Below are 15975 nucleotides of genomic sequence, written 5' to 3' on the forward strand. Positions count from 1 at the left end.
TAAACTGCCATTCGGTGCTTTGTCATTGTAATTACTGTAAGGGTGATAAAAAACACTTACAGGCAACCGTGGTGCAGAAGTAGAGCGATGAAGTGTCCTTGGGCAAGACACTGAACCCCACATTGCTCCTGGTAGTCATCGGTTGGCGCCAGTGTTAGGCAGCAAAGCCGCCATCAGTGTGTGTGTTTGGGTGAACGGGACTGGGACTGTACAGCACTTTGGGCTATCTAAGAAGGTATTAAAGTATATGCAATTTACCAATACCTGCAGTTATAGTTCATTGATGTTTAGGTTTTAGTGAGATGTTGGAAAATCAATTGAATTAAAGAAAAATAAACTGAACTGCAAAGAGTTCGAAAAAAATGATTTTGTTTATGTTGATGTTGACCACTATGGTGGTAACCAACAGCAATCTGTCTACAATCTGTCAAAGTATGGCCTACAGGCTTACCCACCGACGACGTCCTCCATGTTTGGTGACAAAGAAAAAAAAAACCCATAAAGGTGATGCTGCAAAAACTGTTAATGCAGCTGCTTGGAGTCATCTTTGGGCTGCATCGCCCCTCGGGTTATCCTTACCACTTAGTGTATGTGGATGTGTGTGTGTGTGTGTGGGTGGGTGTGTGTGTAGGTGTGTGTGTGTGTGTAACAGCAGCAATCAGAAGGTTGTCCCCTGGAGACAAATCAAACATGATTGACCTGTTACATCAGCTGTGTGTGTGATAGAGATGTCAGGCTGGAGGGAGGGGGGGTTGATGTACTACATGATGGTGGTTCCCTCTTGACTCCCCACCACTCATCCTTTCCAACTGCTGCCTCAGAAAGACAAGTGGGGGAGGGAGGAGTGAGTCTGGGAAGATCTGCTTTTCTCTGCATTCATCACTCCTGTTTAACAAGGACAAGATGGAGGAAATAGAAGGATTGACCTGCTCATTCTAGGGGGTTTGCCCCCACAATTATTTACCCATGTAGCAAATCAAGAAAAAGACTAATAACATTTTCATTCCAGCTACGGTTTTAGTTTGGTTTAAATTACTGGTTTCTGTTGTAAACATTGTTTTAAAGTCCCACTCCAATCATCTTTGCATCCATTTTCAAAGCGTTCCCAACAATTCAATTTTCAATTTTCAATGTCATTATCAATTTGAATATTATTTATATAGCCCAAAATCACAATGGCACAATTATGCAGTTTCTAGCCTAAAGGAAAAACTTTGCTGTTTTCAGGACATAGTTTCTGCAGAGCGGCAGGAGTTCATTAAAAAATCCTCTCTGAATTATGGGCGGGGCCGTGGGCCTTTCCCTCTATGTTTAAGCAGAGCAGGGAGCTTGAGGCCCACCCAGCGTGATTTCCATGTCACAAATAAACTCTTTTTCTGGCAGCATTTTTTTGCCTCTGCTCCTTGAGCATATAAATACTCAGAATAGGCCTGGGTGAAAAATCGATTGAATTAATTAATTCAAATTTTTTGTTACAGGCGATTTCAAAAATAACTAAATCGAGTTTTTGTGCAATGGCGCATTTTTGGCTCCCCAGAGCTTCCGTAGCGTTAGTTTCACACGGCGGTATGGCGAGCGGCAAACAACAACATCATAGCACACACAACACAGCAAGCGACAGCATGGCTACCACTGAGAGTGGGAAGTTTGTTCCCAAGAAAGGAATAAAATCATCTGTTGTTTGGAACTGGTTTGGGTTTACTGCCACAGACGTGGAGGAAGAGACCCCCCCCCAAGCTGCAACATTTGCATAAAGTCCATCGCAGTCAAAGACTCTCACTCACTCTAGCGTGGCACGCGCTCAGTCCTCTTACACACGCAGCGCCCCGACACACACACACTCATACTCATTCTACAACACCTATATAGTTAGTTCATTAGTTAGTTATTTGTTACTGTTATTTGTTAATAAAGAATACTGCGTTGTAATTATTACTTGTACCGGTATTCAATTGCGGCGGGGGGGGGGGGGGGTGACCACGACTCCTGCTGCTTCATCATCTTCTCCGTGGAGAAAACAGGGTTTCTTAATTGAATTAAAACCTTAGACCCCAGATATGAGCTGCATTGTTAATCCTTTAGAAAATGGTGCTACTCTAAAGGTGAATGTTTGTCTCCTTTTAGTCTAAACTACAAAGTGTGACTTAAAACACTGCTGGGACTTTAAATTAAGTAACCTTTTTATTTTGGACAAGTGAAAACAAGTGTAGAATAACAAAAGAAGACAAAAATTATATAAAACAAAATTATATAAAACAACACAAGTCCAAAAGGGAGAGAGAAGAAGAAAAATCTTATACTTTGATTCCAAGAGTGTGTTCATTTATTTATTTTTCATCCCAGAAATGGGGGTTACATTTTTCTTGCATTTGATTAAATAAAAGCAAAATTTGCTTTAAGTTGTCTGCAGTTTGTACTTATTGCTTTCCTTAAGTAGGGGGTAAAAAAAATCGGGGGGAAATCGGAAATCGAATTAAAGAATCCGATTTTATTTTTAAGCCATATCGCCCAGCCCTAACTCAGAAATGAAATTTGAAGCTTTATTTCTCTATATATGCCCTCGGTCATGAAAGAAATGCCACGAGGACGTGCAAATGAAACCAAAAAACACAATTTTCATTGGAGTGGATCTGTAATGACTGCTTAATTTCTTACTGATGTTCTGACCTTGTTATCCAAACCCCAGAGAAGAGGAAGGGGATGGATGAAAGTAGGATGGATAGATGGAGGGTTTGTGGGTTGAGTTCCCCTAACTGTCATGTTTTTGTTGTTTGTCTTTCAGGAATTGTCCTCGCCGATATCATCGAGAAGTACTTTGTGTCCCCGACCCTGTTCCGAGTGATCCGACTGGCACGTATCGGTCGCATTCTGCGCCTCATCAGAGGAGCGAAGGGCATCCGGACGTTACTCTTCGCCCTCATGATGTCTCTTCCTGCCCTCTTCAACATTGGACTGCTCCTCTTCCTCGTCATGTTCATTTACGCCATATTTGGCATGGCTAACTTTGCTTATGTGAAACGACAAGCGGGGATTGATGACATGTTTAACTTTGAGACGTTTGGGAACAGCATGATTTGCTTGTTCCAGATCACCACTTCTGCAGGATGGGACAGCCTGCTCAGCCCCATTCTTAACAACTCGCCGGAGGAGTGTGACGCTAACATCCCCCACACGGGCACCACAGTCAGGGGAAACTGTGGAAACCCATCCGTTGGCATCACCTTCTTTGTCACCTACATCATCATCTCCTTCCTCATTGTGGTGAACATGTACATCGCCATCATCCTGGAGAACTTCAGTGTAGCCACAGAGGAGAGCACCGAGCCGTTGAGCGAGGACGACTTTGAGATGTTTTATGAAGTTTGGGAGAAGTTTGACCCTGAGGCCACACAGTTCATTGAATATGCCAAATTGTCAGACTTTGCTGATGCGTTGTCAGAGCCGTTGCGGATTGCTAAGCCTAATAGGATCAAACTCATCTCCATGGACCTGCCAATGGTCAGTGGGGACAAAATCCACTGCCTGGACATCCTCTTTGCCTTCACCAAGCGTGTGCTGGGCGAGTCTGGAGAGATGGACGCCCTGAAGCAGCAGATGGAGGAGAAGTTTATGATGGCCAATCCGTCCAAAATTTCCTACGAGCCGATAACAACAACTTTACGGCGCAAACAGGAAGAGGTTTCTGCCACCATTATTCAGAGGTGCTACCGCAGACACCTGATGATACGGCAGGTGAAGGCGGCTTCCTACTTGTACCGTCAGATCACTACGCCTCAGCACGCGACTGAGGACGGTGAAGCGCTAAGCGAGGTGATATTTGGAGATGATGCCCCTGAGAAAGAAGGACTGATTGCGACCATGATGAAAGAAAACTATGTCTCAAGTTTGTTAAGGATAGAGCGGTCTACGACGATTTCCTCCCCCTCATCCCCGCCCTCTTACAACAGTGTGACACGAGCTGCATCGGAAATCTATCATCCGCTCGCGGTCAAGACAGAAACAGTAGTCGAAACCTCAGCAGAAGAACTGAGCAATCAGTCAGCGGTTCAGCCCAAGACACAGACGGACACAGAACCTTAGGAGCAACTGTAACGCCAAAAATCGACCTCTTTTTGGGGGAAAGCTGTTCGTTCTGTTGCTTTTGAATGTATCGTAGCTGAGGGACGCTGCTGCCCCCAAAATGCTATGAGTGAAAAACTGCAGGACGTGACTGAAGGAGCAAACTAAGAGGTTTATGTACTACCTTTTATGGCATTTCCTGTTCCCCATGTAGATTCCAGGACTCAGCTGGGCAACTTTTTGGGGGGAGTTTTTTAAAGGAAAAAGGGAAAAACTGCACAAGCGAGAGAAAAATCTCTCCTGTCGAGTCAACTTTGCCTTTGTTGGAGCAACAAAAGACTGAAGAATGAAAGGGAGCCACTGCCTGTTTCTGACAGTCTGGACTGGTCTTTGGCCTCACCTACGGCTGCTCAGAACTATTATATTACAGATGTATCTATTATTTATTTGACTGCTCAGGTGGGGCTTTCCCACAGTTGATCAATATTCTCAGATTATGCTTTGCTGTAAGGGCGGTGTCCAGGCGATGCTTCTCAATGGTTTTCTAACTTAAGGAGACTTGAGAGAGGAGGGCAAATCAAAGAAACTTTTTCGTAGTAAAAGTATAACGTTGTTGATGTTACCAGTCTTTTAATAGCGGTACAATTATTACTATTTTTTATATTTTTTAGGGTAAGTTGGTAAAAAAAAGCAGCTTCTCTTTTGACTTTGGAGTGGCGCTAGCTATGAAGAAGTTGCTGAGCTGCCATGTTGTAACAGAATAGAAGAGACTTTGCGGTCATCTCAATAAGCTGAAAAGCAGCATCATCTGTTTTTGTTCAGCAGGTTTGCACTTTTGAGTTTACATTCAACGACACTTTACTGCACCCGGGCTGAATAGACAGACAGGAGCCTGGGAGGAGGTGTTTTCCTCCTCTGATGACACCAAAAAAAGTGCACAACAACAATTTCCCAACTCGTCTTAGATGTTTAGCCTCGTTGGCGAACAGCTTCCTGTCCCTTGCTTACGCCTGGTGGGTGATGTGTCGGTAAAAAGTCCTGCATGAGGATAAATATTAGATATTACAATTAGGTCACTAATTAGTGATGCATTTTTAGCAAGACATTCACTTTGAGGTAACTATAACACGTTTTAAATACTCTATAAAGAATTAAAGCCGTTAATCGAAAGTAAAAATGCAAACTTTAATGATTTTAGCTGAGTTTTTATCTAACGTTCATATCATCACTGGCTGCCGGCATGAAAACTCAGGTTAATGTACGTTTTCAAAGCTTAATAAAGATGCAAATAAAATAAATTCATACCATTATGTTTAAGCATGCAACAAATTTTAGAAGCTTAAAAAACTATATCCATGTAGGACTGTTCTCCTTCTCTACAAACTTTCCATTACTAAACCTTTTTACCGATCACCTGCTGTCATGAACTACCCATCTGGTCTGGTTCTGGCCCTGACAAACATCTGGAATTTAACCAGATTGAGATGTTGTCTGGCCAGACGGGACTGTGATGAGACAATCAGCATTGAGACGACATGAAGCTCAGCCCTTGGTGTCTGAGCTGTCACAGTGTCCGGAAAAAACCTCAGAGACTGAACGTAAACACAAGTTCAGTGAGGCTCGGAGAACAAACAGGCACCACCTTAAGGTTGGTTCCCATCTGCTGTACAATGTCACCCCCTTTTCTTGATCAGTTGGTCCTGGTTTTGTCCTACCACAAACAAAAACGTCGGTCTTCCTACATTTTATGACATGATACAGTCTTTAAATCGCTTGAGGAAAGGCTGCTTTGTTTCCCCACATGTGCCAGCGTTGCAGGTTTTACTGCTGTGACTTTCTGGAGATCAAACACAGAAGCAACTCGAAGCCATAAAAGTGATGCATCTCAACTGATGAGCATCTAACCACCCCTTATGTTGGGCACTGGAGCTGGTGATCAAAGGACGATAGTCACTTACGGTACGTGGGGACATCTGGTGTGATCTGACATGAGTCCTTGGTCATAGCAGTCAAAAGAGCAGTTCCATACCCATGGCGTACAACATCATACTTAATAAAAGTTGTTGGACTGCCTCCACATTCATTGATTGATCACCAAAAAGCTTCACTGTTTCAATTCTTTGAAGCCTGATTCTTTTATCAGCTTGAGCTGCTACTAGTTCAGACGTGACAACAAACCAGCACTGAGCTCAGTTCCGCCTTATTTAAGCAAGTAAAGTTGCCTGAGCTCAGCTCAGTGCGCAGGTTGAACTCCATGCTCCATCATCAGATTTTGTTTTCACTGAGGCCGTGTCACCTCAGACACACCACGACTGACTGCAATAGCATCAGCTGCTGTGGGTCTGTTTTCAGTCTTAACTCTGCAGAAACTCAAGTCATGGATTTTGATCAGCACAATAAGGAAGATGGTGAGAAACTGGTTCATGGTTTAAAAATAACAGACGATAATAGGAAATAATTTTAGCTTGTTGGAGCTAATCCCAGAATTCTAGGACACTGCATTTTCCAAACATTTCTTTAATGGAGATGAACCCTTAGCTCTGAAGCACAGGACCTCTGTACCTGGTCCTTTCTTTATTTACTTGTAAACATGATCTGAATAGAAAAACTCATTGGCCTTTGCTGCTGGTTTTCCAGGATGCTGGAATTTTCTTTCTTCCTTTCTAAGAACTTTGATTTTTCCAGTAACAGAAAAAGGCTGTTGAATTGAAAGGTCAAAGTTAGCCATAATGGTTCAGATTATTCCAAACTGCATGTCTTTTTATGAGGTAATAGCAGTTTTGTAGAGTCGCACAAATCAAACTTTGAAAGGAACGTTTTCCATCCATCCTCTGCTGTTTTTCTTTTTTCTTTTTCACCCTCTGCTTTCTGATTTCTTTTCTTCCTTGACCTGTGTTGGTCTGAGGGGGGGCGAGGGCCAAACGAGGCTGCTTTTACCTATTTGCACAGAGAAAATGAACTAACGCGTTTAGCAATAACATATGTTAGGTGAGTTTGTGGGTGGCGTTGGACTTCTGCGGCGCTGCATGAACCTGACGTGAGTTGCCACCTCTGTTTCCCGGGAACAGCAGGGAGGGGGGCGTTTCTTGGATTCCCTCACAGGTGAATATGGAGGCGGAGTTAATGCTTGTTTTTATGACATGTACAGTTTCGATCTCGGTACCTGGATCGACCTCTCTCTCTCTCGTTGTCTCTGTTGTCACTCAAAGGATCTTTATTAAACAATGCTTTACTAGAATAACTTTAAAATGTTTTTAAAAATCTACTGGCACCGTCTGGACTCTATTTCTACTCAATTCTATTGAGAATAAATCACCTGATGACACTTACGACACTGCTGAGAGGTGTATTTCAGGTTGCAGTTGTGCTGAAGGGCTGTTTTAAGTAGCAATAGACCCAGAGTGTGCCTGCAACACCAAACCCAACATCTGAAGCCATGTTTTTCTCATCTGTCCATTAAAAATGTCATTCAGCGATCAATTGATGTGTTCCTTGACTGACTGCTTTAACATGTTCCATGTGTGTCCTGCTTCATCACCACTGTGACTCTTCCTCACAGGTTTTCTAGCAAACAGCTGGTTAAGTGGGGACACTGAGAGGTTCAGACTCGCTGAAGGCAAACCGAGCAGCGTTATGCCGAAGCTGAGCGGCACAGAAAACCTGTTCTGTACTTTAATAAAGATGCAAATCCAGTGGCTGGCTGGGACGTGAGCAGGCGGTGATGAGCATTAGTGGTTTGGGACAGTGAGGTCTATAATTCAACTAATTTATTTTAGATCCCAGCTTGCTTACGAAATGTTTCCGTAAAACAGCTGGAGCTAACCTCAGTCAACATAGGATGAAGTGTAAACTGTGGCAGTCTCTGATCTGTGGTTAGCATTCCCTGCCGTTCCGTTCACAGATGGAATCAAAAATTCAAACATTTCAGTGAAAGCTGCAGACTGGAAATGTCCTGGCTTTGGTTCATATCAAAAGTCTGAATATTGAGGTTAATGCAACTCAAACACCAAACAACACATGATCGATATTTTAACATAACGAAAGGATGACAAAATTGCTGGTTGGTTGATATCTAGTGCCATGTATTGTTAAAGCAATTCGGACACAAGCTTTTCTTTTTTTAAACAGTAAACATGGCGTCACAGGTTTCCTGAGGTAAAAACTTAATAAATATGAACATTTTACGACGACTATTTATGATTCTACTGTGTTCCGATGACGAAAACTTGGAAGATTAATGAAAATAAAAAAAAATTTAAATCATTTTTATAGATGAAAAATCATTTAAAAGCAATGCATAGATATTCACTGATCTAGTGAGAACTGATGCCCACTGGTATGTTTGCAGAGGCTTCTGGGAAATTTCTTAGGCACTGGATTTTGGAATTGCAGCTTTGGAAACCCCGACAAAAATGGTGAATGTATGTATATAGTGCACTATGTAGAGAAGAGCGAAGGAAGTCAGACACACCTCTGACATACTTAAACAAAGCTTAATTAATGAAACAAAAGAGTTTAGATTATCCAGCCTTAGCTTAGAAAACTTACTGAAGAACATTTTATAATAGTTCTGCCTCTGCAGTTCACTGACAAAGAGTTGTAAGGAGCTTCCCCAGCTTTGAACCAAAACAGTTGGTGTGTGCTGCTGTCCTCCTTCAGGGAGTCTGAACCTTTGACTCGGCTTTGAGCACAAACGCAGCCGGGCTGTGGACGGCTGTCTGCTGTGCTGCTTCAGCTCTCTGTTCAAACACGTCACCAGTGTGCATAAGGAGAACTCCTGAAACAAGCTGAAGTTCACATTAGAATGAGTCCGCTGCCGACGTTTCTGAACCAAAAGCTCGGGCGAAAACATCCACCAACAGAGGAAATGCAAAGAAAATACACCCCTATTGTTTCTTCTTACTGTTGTTGCTGTTACCTGTGTGATAAATGCAATACGACAAATGTATCAAGTCCTTCATCCACAGTAAGAGAAGAGTAATTTTCTCCTGGCATCCTCTCACTGCTGGTCGCCTCGTTTACACGCCCGCTGGTTTCACTGGTTTCATCCAGAGTCATATCAGTGCAGCAGGAACCTCAGATCTGCAGAGAGTTGCCTTTTCAGGTGGAACAAGATCCATGTTTTGATGTGTTCATTCAGGACCAGCACGCAGTCTGACGCTGCAAACCCAGCAGCAGCAGACGAAGCAGCTCTCGGAAAGGTCCAACCGTGTGAATGTTGTGGAACTCCAGACGGAAAATCTGTGGTTTTGACCCCAAAATTCCCAACTGCTGTTAAAAAAAACAGGAATTCTGAAAGGCTAAGGACGGCAGCCGGCGAAACCGCGGAGTAAAGGAGGCGACGCCGTGCCTCAGTGACCCCAGCTGATGTTTTAAAGAACACATATATACTTTTTAGTACTTTAAGTTGAAATACTTTTTAGTATTTTGCAAACACGTGTCTCTGTATATAAAATAAAGCCTCCTGTAATAAATGAGACAAAAGTTTAATACTGAATCTGCTGTGATGTCGTCTGTCCTTCAACTCTGACTACAAACATTTCAGTCACTTTCTTCAGTGTAACCCTTGTTCTATCCTAGGCACTATACCATTGGGAGTTGGGTCATCTAGACCCACTAGACAGTGCTCTGAACCTTTTCTCTTCAATGATTTGTGATCTTCACTGGTGTCCATGGATTACATGAAATCTTTCCACCTTTATCCACCTTTGTCATGGTAGGGAGAACACGTCGATGGAAGGGGGGGGTCATCTAAGATAGCACAAGGGTTAATCTCTGAAAAACTTCTTCTCTGTACTTTTATTGGTTTTTGGGGAAATATATGAATGGTTTATTGGATCTCCGTAAGCTGCATATGTAACAGGAGCAGCGAGCGTCTTCTCCTAACCGCCTCATTGCCCTTGAGCAAGGCACTGAACTGAGAGGGAAAAGAAAAGTGTGTTGATTTGTTTACTGCATTATGTAACTTCCTCTCAGCCCTCAAATGCGCGGGGGGGGGGGGGGGGGGCATCCTCAGCATATGTTTGATGGAGCTCCCCCATCTGCCCTGACTCTTAAAGGGACAGTGCATCTATAACTATTTCCACCAGGAGGGACCATTGTAGGGGCAATTATGACAGAAACTAAACAAATACCCCAAAGTTGTTTTTTTCCTTCACTCTTGTTTTGGTCCAACAGAATATAGCCAAACACAGAAAACAGCAGCTTTGGTCATCTACATCTACTGTCTGATCCGCCTGAAATCTGAGAAATAGGTTCAGCATTGCAATCTGACAGAAATCTCCCTTTTTAACGGATGTCGACTTTTGAAACTACACCTGCTGACTCTGCAAAAAGTGCAAACTTCGTGGGTCAGCAGCTTCATGGGATTTTGCTGTAAAAAGTTGAAAGTTTCCTGACATAAAAAACTTTATAAAACCATCTCTAACATCCCACTTTCTCCTTCACTCTTCTTTTTTTCTGTCTGGTTCAACAAGAAATGTTTCCAAACATAATTAATAAAATTAAGTTTAGCCTGAAATACAAAAGGGGTTTATACAAATATACTCCTTGTGTGTCCGAACATAAAAAATAAAAAAAACTCTGCTGTTACAGTAAAATCTGTCCAACACAAGAGGTTTTCAGCTCTCATCTGTTTTCTCAGCTGCTGGACAGGACAAATAAAAAAATAAAAAAATTATAAACCCAGATAAATGATTGTTTTTTGTCTGCAATAGAAAACATTCTGATGAGTTTGAATCGATTGTTCTTAGAAAAAACATTGGAAGTGTGCTAAATGTCCTCCTGCAATGAGAAAAAACAAATCTGCCCATAGAAAATAAAAATGTTGCTTTATTTAAAGTTTGTGTAAAAACAGTTGCATTTCTGATATTAACTGTTCCTGTGTTTGATTAGGTTGGTTAAGTTCATTGTATTAGAAATTAGACAAATATTTTCTGCAGTGTTATGCTGTTACTGCTGAAAAAGCCCACATCAACATCCTTCCACCACCATGCTTTCAATGTAACATGTATCTGGCTGACAACTTTAGTGGCTGGAGGCTAAAGACCTTTGTCCTAGAAGGCTTGATTGGTTCTCGTGAACATTTGTGATCTTCTGGCTGTGGACAAAAAACATGCAGACTGACATTTGCAGAGTGGGAGATGCAGCTCCCATGAATCATCCTTAATCTGACCATGTGGCGACGTTTCAGAGCCCCCCAGAGGGTGAACTCTTTGGTCATTTCAGCATTTGTCCTCCGTTGAGCTCACCTGAAGAGGACCAAACGTCATTGAGACATTGCATTGTGGATAAACACCTTTAGCAGGTCCTGCAGGACGCCTGTGGTGCTCTGCTCCTTCATTTTCTGGACCAAGTGTCATTTGAGAACAAATTCACACTGTGTGTTCTCTGTTGCTACGGCAGCAAGATGATGAAGTCCCATGATGGTAGGAGTGAAGATGTGAGCTCTTTGGCTGCACTGCTGAGGTTATAATGATAATAATAAAGTGTTTTTATATAGCAGTTTTATACAGGTCAAATGTAGCTGTAACTGTCAAAGGGTTTACAGATGCATCATTATTCAATAGAAAAATCCCTTCCATTTGATTTTTGGCTCAAACATACATTTCTTGTGTATTTTATGTGAAATAAGTCGCTCCCCACAAAAGAACAAAGAAAACTCTGTTATTTCCAAAAGCAAACTCTGGTTATAAGAAAAACGTGAAAAAATTATACCACAGTAATATATAAAAATCTAAATTATGATTATTTTTTGAAAGAAAGAAAACCAAATGTCATGGTGGCCTGTCTCCTGACTCCTCCCCCTCCAGCTCTGCTGCTCATTCGTCTCAGCTGTGACTACTCAACTCATCAAGACACCTGATACTTAAGGAGACCCAGCTTCATCATTCTTTGCCAGTTTGTTAACCCTGATGGTGCCTAGTCTCCTGAATCGCGCTACGTCTGGCCCCTTGTCTCGTCCTGAGCTAACTTTGGCTTGTCCTCTGCACTTCAGGTTTTACATCTCATGCCACGAGTGTCACCTGAGCCTTACCACTGCAAGCGGCAGAAGCCACAGCTCTCCATCGCTGACGCCGCCTGCCATTGTGAGCCACAGTCTCTGTGCTCTTCAAGATTCCCAGCCACGCCACGCACCACGAACACCAGCCACGGACTCTGTTCCCACCCCTCTCTCTCAGGGAGTTCGCCACAAACGGTACTGGAGCCTCCAGTCAAGAGCCGCAGCCACGTTACCCACAGCTCCGCCGGGAAACAACAAGAATTCAAATAAATATCTTACATACCTCTAACCTACCTGTCTCTGCCTTCTGGGTTTCAGCATCTGGGTCCGTCCCGCGTTCTAGTCATGAGAAAAAACTAGCTCAATAGTTTTAAATTGATTTATGGCCAAACATTTTATATATTTAAAATGTTGTTTAAAAAAACTGTAAACAATAAAAATGTAAAGTTTAACCAGAAAAAACATTTCTAAACACTTCACTAAAATCCTAAACAAGTAAATGTTAGTGCTCTTGCCTCACAGCAAGAAGACCCTCAGTTCAAGTCCTGGCTGGAGGACCTGAACCAACAATGGGGTGGCCAGTGGGCTCCGGCAGCCCAGTGACCCGGAAAGAGACTAAAACGGTTTTAGAAAATGACTGAAGTTACACAATGAGGAATAAAAACCAAATGATCAAAACTAATGCATGAGGATGTGTTAACACATTAAATGATCCTAAACTAATCATAAAGCGGACAGAGACACATGTAAGGAGGAAGAATTCAATTATTTACTGATTTCTTGTTTGAAGCTGTAGTTACGTAATTTGTCCAGGAGATGCAGGATGCTAATGTGCCTGTAGGTTTGAGCTTTGAACGGATGTAACCCTTGTGCTATCCTAGGCACGTTAACATTGGGAGTTGGGTCATCTAGACCCACTAGACAGTGCTCTGAACCTTTTTTCTTCAATGATTTGTGATCTTCACTGGTGTCCATGGATTACATGAAATCTTTCCACCTTTATCCACCTTTGTCATGGTAGGGAGAACACATCAATGTAAGGGTGGGGTCATCTAAGATACCACAAGAGTTACAACATAAGTTTAGATAAACTTATATACTTTGTGCTTCATGTTCAGTTTTTATAAAACTATTTCTAACATTATTGACAGATGATCAGAAAGGTGCCTTTAGATGTCAGCAGACTGAAGAAATGAAAAGAACGAAAGACAAGAACAGGAAAACCAAAGTTTAAAAAAGCTGCTTTGAAAAAAGGAAGTCACGGTAAAAGTGGCCTAAAGCAGAGCAGGTGGAGCTGAACAACGTTGAAGAGAAAGCGGGGGAATGAGAGAAGGAAGGATCGCTCAGGGACTCCCTTCAAAAACAGCAGGACTGGAGGCTTTCAAGGAGCTCCACTGCCTCCTTCTGGACGGTAGGGGTACTACAGCCCAGCAGAAACTAAAACCAGAATCAAATAATCAGAAAAAACACGAGTTGATTGTAAAATACCCACCACTAAAGGGTGAAGCTGGGATAAAAAAAAGTATATTAAAAAAGAGAAATAGCCCTCAGTTCTAATCTACAAACTCAAAGCCATGAAACGGTCTTCCTCCTAAATGTATTTGCACTACTCACATTTAGTTGGAAATATTCTTTACACATACGTAAAACTTCCCTTTAATATTACTAAAAATGAATGAGAAGAAACGCCCTTATCTTTAGATTGATATTTCTAACCCCAAAAATTAAGACAATAAAAGTCACCCCAAATAACAGACACTAACCGTGTCAATTGTTAATTGGCACGGTTCGTATTGAGTAATGTTAATTGACAGCAAGTTGTATATCAGCCATTTGCTGCAATGACAGCTTGACAGTAACGTCTCCTGATCCTCACTAGACTCATGATGTTGTTCTGAGGCGATCCACTCTTCCCCAAGTGCTACGTGCAGTTCTGCAGGTCACTCAGGAGTGGGGTCCGATCATCCAGTCTCTGCTTTAGCTGGTCCCAGACGTACTTTGTGGGTTCAGGTCAGAGGTCATTGCTGGCCAAACCACATGAGGCATTCACACTTCCTACAGTTCAGGTGTGACAATTCTGGTACCATGTGGTGGAGTGTTGTCATCCATGAACAGAAAGTTGGGGGTGTTCTGGTGGAATTGGTGAACGATGATGGTTCCATGATTTCTCTGAGAACATGCAGTGATTGGACCATCTACAAAAACCAAATCAGTTTTGTGCGGATGCCTGTCCAGACAGTAGCTCCTCCTCCACCAAAGCAACAACCATGCTGACCTCTGCGTATCGCTCACCTGGGGGGTTTTCCAGAAAGCAGGTTATGCTAGCTCCCACGGTAAGTTTGATGCTAAGGAAGTGGATAACCACAGCTTTCGGTTCCAGAAATGGAGGTATGTTTCAGGGTATGCTTAGTCCCCAAAGTAACTCATGCTCTGAACATAACCTGGTCTGGAGCAGGTTTAGTTGAAGGTTAGTTTCTTTTCAGAGAGGTGAAGAAGTGGTTAAAGTCTTCACTTCCTTGTTCTGATTCTGCTCATAAAGTCTCTCTGTTTCAACAAAAATACCAGCTAAAGCTCGTCTTTAGCGGTGTAGCTTTCCACAGAATCTAGTGTCAGACCGTGGAACAAGTGAACAAAACAATGAAGCTCAGAGACGCTTGTCTGTCTGCGGTCGGCGGATTTTCGGCACTACATCTCCCATGATGCATTGGGTTAAAGTGACTGTCTTAGCGCACAATGAGTCTCTCCTCTTAACGTTTTAAAACAACGAACACACATCAAGCAGTTTTTGAATCTTTTAACTTAACTTTTAATACATCTTTTAGAAAAAAACAGCTGCAGCTTCCAGCTTTTTCTCCAATAATTATCACAAAAATGCATGTGAGATTGCGGAGGAGCTGTAGATCAATACAGACTATGAGCTTTTCCTTTTTTTTATTTTTGTATTTATTTATTTATTTATTTTTTTTTTGGATGCTGGTGTGTCGCGGGATTTTTGTCAAGGTTAAAGTGTGCCGTGGCTCAAAAAAGGTTGAAAAACACTGGTCTAAGATAGCACAAGGGTTAAAGTCAGGGTAGTTTAAACATGCTTTCTGGAATACCCCCTGGTCTTCTCCAGCAACGCTGACGCCCATCATTTCTGTAGAAGATGACCCGACACTCATCAGTGAACAGGACGGTAGACCGTTACTGTCTTGTCCAGGTCACATGATCTTGTACTGCAAACCTTCACGGTGGTGTCTTGGAGTCAGTGGAGTCACCTGCAACAGTTGTCTGTCATTCCAGTCAGAGTTGGTTGTGAATGGTTAGTCTGGAAACCCTGGTACCCCTCACATCTGGTAAACGGCCTGCAGCTGTGTGGCGTTTGCTAAACTAAGTCTGAGGTCAGAGGTCCTTAGGTTCTGGTCATGGTTGTGGTCTGTCACTGACGGGGCTCCACTCCTGTCTGTCACAAACTCTGACAGTAGTTCAGAGTGAAAATCTGCTGAAGACACTTTGAGATTCACCAAGTTCACCTGCAACAGCTGACTTTCTCCTACCAGCCTGAAGGTGCTGTGGACAGGCAGTGCTGCTCAGACGTTGAGTGACATCGTGTTTATAGCTGTTTGAATGATGAACCTGAAATCATTTACTGACTAAATCAGCTTTTTATACCTACAGAATGTTGACATTGATGCCTCATTCAAAAGTTTTTCTTTAAGATTTTTGTGGATTTGGCCCCAATAAGTAAAATACACTGAACACAGTTATGTGTAAAATACTAAATGACGGGTGTAAATCACCACAGTACAATTACCTCTCTGTCCTGAAAATCTCTAAAGTGAAACAAACACTGAGTTTTTCACTATATTGCTAACTGATTGTGAGTTTTTTCAGTCAAACACAGTTTTTAGTTATAATGAAAGAATCCATATTAT

The 15975-nt window shown here is 42.3% G+C and overlaps 1 protein-coding gene across 3 annotated transcripts in view; it reads left to right on the forward strand.

Moving 5' to 3' along the window:
- LOC101167997 (sodium channel protein type 4 subunit alpha B) overlaps window positions 1-9554 on the forward strand; it is a 256928-nt gene extending 247374 nt beyond the window's left edge. For all 3 annotated transcript variants that reach the window (XM_020712432.2, XM_020712431.2, XM_020712433.2), the window contains exon 32: window positions 2783-9554. In XM_020712432.2, the coding sequence (XP_020568091.1) occupies window positions 2783-4080 (1298 nt within the window). In that variant the 3' untranslated portion in view covers window positions 4081-9554. The remainder of the gene's footprint in view (window positions 1-2782) is intronic.
- The last annotated feature ends 6421 nt before the right edge of the window (window positions 9555-15975 follow it).

This window comes from Oryzias latipes, chromosome 20 (assembly GCF_002234675.1).
Source record: "Oryzias latipes chromosome 20, ASM223467v1".
In the NCBI taxonomy this organism is placed as follows: Eukaryota; Metazoa; Chordata; class Actinopteri; order Beloniformes; family Adrianichthyidae; genus Oryzias; species Oryzias latipes.